The sequence below is a fragment of the Diaphorina citri genome, unplaced genomic scaffold (genome assembly GCF_000475195.1).
Source record: "Diaphorina citri unplaced genomic scaffold, Diaci psyllid genome assembly version 1.1 scaffold1464, whole genome shotgun sequence".
Lineage (NCBI taxonomy): Eukaryota > Metazoa > Arthropoda > Insecta > Hemiptera > Psyllidae > Diaphorina > Diaphorina citri.
The window spans coordinates 45857-52269 of record NW_007378890.1 but is presented as its reverse complement, the minus strand read 5'-3'; the positions used below and the strand labels follow the sequence as shown (position 1 = coordinate 52269).

At 37.7% G+C, this 6413-nt stretch overlaps 1 protein-coding gene across 1 annotated transcript in view; it reads right to left on the bottom strand.

The window, feature by feature from the left end:
* LOC103516019 (runt-related transcription factor 1-like) overlaps positions 1–6412 on the bottom strand; it is a 28942-nt gene extending 22530 nt beyond the window's left edge. The window contains exon 1 of the mRNA XM_026828536.1: positions 5998–6412. Within this exon, the coding sequence (XP_026684337.1) occupies positions 5998–6346 (349 nt within the window). The 5' untranslated portion in view covers positions 6347–6412. The remainder of the gene's footprint in view (positions 1–5997) is intronic.
* Position 6413: the final 1 nt, after the last annotated feature.

Genomic DNA, 6413 nt, shown 5'->3' with positions numbered 1-6413 from the left:
AGTTACAGTTCCCTCTGTACAACCCCTTTAAAAAAAAAAAAAAAAAAAAAAAAAACCTCTCTAGAAAAATTAAATCGGGATGTAAAGAAGCAGTGTCCACATTGTCTGGCTGGAGGACTTTAAACAGGGAGTAGGTATACCAGCCTGAACTTCCCTTGCTAAAGAAAATGCAAAGGTGTAGTGCGAAGGGCATCCACTCGTAAAATTTGCAGCCAAAACCAATGTCCAGAGCAATCACCCCAGTTAGGGCTGATTGAGAGGCTGACGAAAAACGCCGACCCCGTCTGTACACGGGGAAAGGCGGGATGTAAAGCAGTGTCCACATTGTCTGGCTGGGGGACTTTAAACAGGGAGTAGGTATACCAGCCTGAATTTCCCTTGCTAAAGAAAATGCAAAGGTGTAGTGCGAAGGTCGTCCACTCGTAAAATTTGCAGCCAAAACCAAATGTCCAAAGCAATCACCTCAGTTAGGGCTGATTGAGAGGCTGACGAAAAACGCCGACCCCTTCTGTACACGGGGAAAGGCGAAGAAGAAGAAGAAGAAGAAGAAGAAGAAGAAGAAGAAGAAGAAGAAGAAGAAGAAGAAGAAGAAGAAGAAGAGAGCAATGTCTACACTATGGTCACACGAATTCAATCGACAAGTGCAATTTCGCAGTGCAATAGTCCTAAACAAAAATGGACGCGGTGCACAAGGGATCAAGAAGAGACTGCCTTCGAAACGTTTTCACTACTCCTCAGGGTAGTGGTTTACGAGTATTCAGTAGATTTAGATTTCGGATTCACAGATAATCTAAATCTGTGTCCACACATAGTCGACGCGACGACCGTCAATCGATGTCGACTGAAACTGTCCACATTGCCTCGACAACAGATTCACCTCGTTGATCGACGGCCATCGAGTATGAGTGGACACAGCTTAATGTTCAAAGATGATTATCTACCGTTCAAGATACCAAATGTTATATTAAACAGTAGAAAGATCTCAAAGCTCCTAACTCTTTTCACAAGTCTTTAGACCTCCCGCATCGATATTATCTCAAACACACACTACACACCTCTTACCTTCCCCTTGAGACGCTTTCCAATGGGGGAGAACAGTTTTTATATAATCAGTATGTCAAACATATTTCAACAACAGATTCACCTCGTTGATCGACGGCCATCGAGTATGAGTGGACACAGCTTAATGTTCAAAGATGATTATCTACCGTTCAAGATATCAAATATTATGTATATTAAACACAAGATCTCAAAGCTCCTATCTCTTATCACAAGTCTTTGGACCTCCCGCATCGATATTATCTCAAACACACACTACACACCTCTTACCTTCCCCTTGAGACGCTTTCCAATGGGGGAGAACAGTTTTTTTTTATATATATAATCAGTATGTCAAACATATTTCATTTTTTTATATCAACGAGCACAAGTGTAAATGAAATGATAAACAATAAAGTTGAGAACTTGGAACACAATACATTGTTACTGGGTGTTTAGAAAGCATTCGAAAAGTTCAGTACTTTGATGAATTGAGATTTACTTACTCAACGAAATTGCATTAAAACACATTAGCAGACTTGAAATATTTTAACTTGCAAAGGTACAATAATTTCTTTTAGGTTAAACTTTCTGGAGACTACTGGAGAGCAGAGGGTCGTCCATATGAATGAAAATTAAGACCATGCAAAAAGCATGAAATCCAGCTTTGAAAAAGAGCAAAGAAGCCGTGTAAACTTGACTTTTCTTCATTAAAATCATAATCAAAATGAATTGACAAGCATGTTGATTTTTATCGATGTACTTCCACTTTTGAGACACACCTTGGCAAAAAATATCAAGGCAAGAGAAAATAATATTAAGTACGTTTTCCCCCAACTTACCACCCATCCTTTTTGTCTTACCTCCTTCTCCTTCTTACTTTGATTTCTTCCCTTCTTTCTTCCCTTTTTGATGAAAAAAAAGTTTCTCCTTACCGGGGGGGGGGAAGGTAGGAGAGGGGGGCTTGAGCCAATTTGTCACTCGATGTTAACAAGGGAAGGGGAAATATTTTTCCGTTCTATATTGTTTTCACTTTGTTTTTGCTTCCCATTGGGGTGCCCCAGAGAGGGAGGAAAAGGGAGACAGTTTCACCTGTCATATGTCACCCCAAAACTCGGCAAACTCACACTTTATGTACACACCTACTCCCAAGTGTTATATTTTATCTATACCTGTAAATACTGTAATGTACCCAGAGGTTGACGTGGAGAACATCGTGAAATTGTTTACCCATATAGCTAACGGTGATCGAATTTCGTTGACAAGGAACACGCCGCGGTTGTTTAAAATGTTATCGTACTGATGGACAGCTTTTCATAGAACAACTGAAGAGAGCAGTACCAGAGAGACATGATTGGCTACACTGAAAAAGTCTTGCCTTGAGAACATGAAGATGATCGTACAGAAATTGGTACCAGGTACCAGAACGGTACCTATTCAACATTGTTTTCTTTCTATTAATTTTATTGCAATCTTTAAGAAATTAGTTGCTAAAAGGGAGACAGTTTCACCTGCCATATGTCACCCCAAAACTCGGCAAACTCACACTTTATGTACACACCTACTCCCAAGTGTTATATCTATACCTGTAAATACTGTAATGTACACAGGTTGATGTGGAGAACATCGTGAAATTGTTTACCCATATAGCTAACGGTGATCGAATTTCGTTGACAAGGAACACGCCGCGGTTGTTTGAAATGATTTTTGGGTCATTATCGTACTGATGGACAGCTCTTCATAGAACAACTGAAGAGAGCAGTACCAGAGAGACATGATTGGCTACACTGAAAAGGTCTTGCCTTGAGAACATGATGATGATTGTACAGAAATTGGTACCAGGTACCAGAACGGTACCTACCTATTCAACATTGTTTACATTTTATTAATTTTATTACCACTAGGGCAATCTTTAAGAAATGAGTTGCTTTTTTGTCAGTCCAAATACGATCATGCAACAACAACAACAACAACAACAACAACAACAACAACAACACCAACAACAACAAGAACAACAAAAAATCTCCTCCAGCTGACCCCAAAAAATAATTTTAGACATTACCTGTACCTACGAGTATATTGTAAAACCCAAAGAAAGAGTAACCAGCCAATATTATGATGACAAACTGATGTAAAGGTAAAGCAGCAGCAACAAGTTGCAGATAGATTATGTCTCTATTCAGTAGGTGCAGGATGTGGAGAACATCGTGAAATTGTTTACCCATATAGCTAACGGTGATCGAATTTCGTTGACAAGGAACACGCCGCGGTTGTTTAAAATGATTTTTGGGTCATTATCGTACTGATGGACAGCTCTTTGTAGAACAACTGAAGAGAGCAGTACCAGAGAGACATGATTGGCTACACTGAAAAGGTCTTGCCTTGAGAACATGATGATGATCGTACAGAAATTGGTACCAGGTACCAGAACGGTACCTATTCAACATTGTTTACATTCTATTAATTTTATTACCACTAGGGCAATCTTTAAGAAATGAGTTGCTTTTTTTTGTCAGTCCAAATACGATCATGCAACAACAAAAAATCTCCTTCAGCTGACCCCAAAAAATAATTTTGGACATTACCTGTACCTACGAGTATATTGTAAAACCCAAAGAAAGAGTAACCAGCCAATATTATGATACCAAACTGTAAAGGTAAAACAGCAGCAACAAGTTGCAGATAGATTATGCCTCTATTCAGTTAGGTGCAGGGAGAACTTTTTGTCAGTCCTAATACGAACAAACAACGACAAAAAAAAAAAAAAAAAAAAAATCTCTTCCAGCTGACCCCAACATAATTTTGGACATTACCTGTACCTACGAGTATATTGTAAAACCCGAAGAAAGAGTAACCAGCCAAACTGTAAAGGTAAAACAGCAGCAACAAGTTGCAGATAGATTATGCCTTTATTCAGTTAGGTGCAGGGAGAAGTGATAGATTACGCCTATATTGGAGGAACACAGAGAATAAACTTGGGTTTGGGGTTAAGATCCGGTGTAAACCGAAAGTTGTCATCGTGGTAAACAAAGGAAAACCTCTGAGCCCATCATATCGTCAGACCACATAAGATAATTGAGTCGGGTATGCGTGCGGTATCCCAACCTAACCCAGACTCCCCCCAACCCTATATCCCTTTTACTTTGTACTTTATTTTCTTCACAGCTCCTCTTCCTATTGAGCTTTCTTTCGACTTTTTTTTCTCATTTTGAAAGAACTTTTTAATTTTAATTATTGTTTTCTTGTTCATTTCTGTAATTTAATTCCATTTTGTATGAACTTTAATAAAATACCTACTCCGTTTTCGAGAACAGTAAATGTTCCCTTTGGAAATTAAAATTGGGATGGAAAAGAAGGAGCAACAAGAGAAGATATTGTCGCCCTTAATGCAAAGTGGAGCTATTTTCTAAAAGGATGATATTTTTTTATTATTTTGATCCTTGGATTTTAATTTTTTATCAACATTTTTGAAGAATCCGTATCGCATGTGAAGTTCAAAATAACATAATCGCCGAGGATGTCATGAGGCGAAACTGGTCCTCCAATAACCAAAAAATAAAGTACCTATAGGTATTCGTACGAAAAGTTCTCTACCATTTCCTACATAGGTATTTACTTGATTCTTCCCTTAATATCAAACTATCTGATTATACATAGAAAGTTGTAAATCCTACAATCAGGCCACAAAATAAATAAGTCGCTCCTTTTCGTTATTTGAATTTGAAATTATAAAATACGTCTGCCATATTACCAATGCCAAAAAGAAAGATCAAAACTAGAAAGATGCTCTTATTTGTACAGTGTTTCGGAGTGGTGAAAATGACAAATCCACCAATAATAAAACAAACTTCTGATGAGAACTACAAAGATGTAGGTAGGTAGGTATCTACTTATTTGTACAGTATTTCGGTATGGTTTCGGTGTGTTATATCTACTAAGAAAGATAATACATGGGTAATTTCTTGAAAGATTTACATATACTTAGTATTTCGATGTGGTGCAAATGACTCATCTACCAATAATGAGAATTTAATGTTACAAGCTTCTTTTGATTTGTACTAGAGAGATGTTTAACTTGTACTTTCGTGTATTGTACAGAGTTTTTTTAGTAAAAATGACACATCCACTACTAATGATGAATATTATTTAATGCAAGCTTCATTTTCCGAGTAGATGCTCTTATTTGTACAGTGTTTCGGAGTGGTGAAAATGACAAATCCACCAATAATAAAACAAACTTCTGATGAGAACTAGAAAGATCTAGGTAGGTATCAACTTATTTCTACAGTATTTCGGTATGGTTTCGGTGTGTTATATCTACTTAGAAAGATAATACATGGGTAATTTCTTGAAAGATTTACTTATACTTATAGTATTTCGATGTGCTGCAAATGACACATCTACAAATAATGAGAATTTAATGTTACACGCTTCTTTTGATTTGTACTAGAGAGATGTTTAACTTGTACTTTCGTGTATTGTACAGAGTTTATTTTAGTGAAAATGACACATCCACTACTAATGAATATTTAATGCAAGCTTCATTTTCCGAGTACATACCTAAAACCATTAATAAATCTAATGTAGATGTTTGTTTTCCCGTGCTTTTCTCAGTGTTGAATTCCGGGTTAGGGTTTGAACCTCAGTCACTCCAGATCTTAGGAATCAGGAGCTTTATTGTTATGAGCTTCTGAAGTGGGTTTCTCAACATGGGAATTTTTCTAATCTACCTTCCCGCATACCTAAAACCATTAATAAATCTGATGTAGATGTTTGTTTTCCCGTGCTTTTCTCAGTATTGAATTCCGGGTTAGGGTTTGAACCCCAGTCACTCCAGATCATAGGAATCAGGAGCTTTATTGTTATGAGCTTCTGAAGTGGGTTTCTCAACATGGGAATTTTTCTAATCTACCTTCCCCCTAGACCATCATGATTTAAAGAATAATATTATAAACTTACCTCTACCACTTCGTCCAACAAATCTCAGGTCGTTAAACTTTGCCACTTGGTTCTTCATGACAGCCGTACAATTCCTCAGTTCACCACAATAGTTTTCATCGTTGCCAGCACGAATAGTCACTATGGTTCCGTCCATTACATCTCCTAAAGCTACAACTTTGAAAGCCACGGGTAGTGTCTTGTTGGATCTCCAATGGGTTGGTAGAACAGTACACACAACGTGTGGACAGCCTGTTCGTGTAAGTTCTCCAGGATGTTCTGCTAGTAAACTATCAAGAGTTCTTTCTGCAAGGACTTCAGCGGAGATGAAGTTCTCATTATCATTCATATTCTCCGTCGTGAGATGCATCCTGAAGATGTGGAGCGCCTCTCCAACATTAAAATTGTTGCGAAAACCAATTGTCCTCTATTCGATT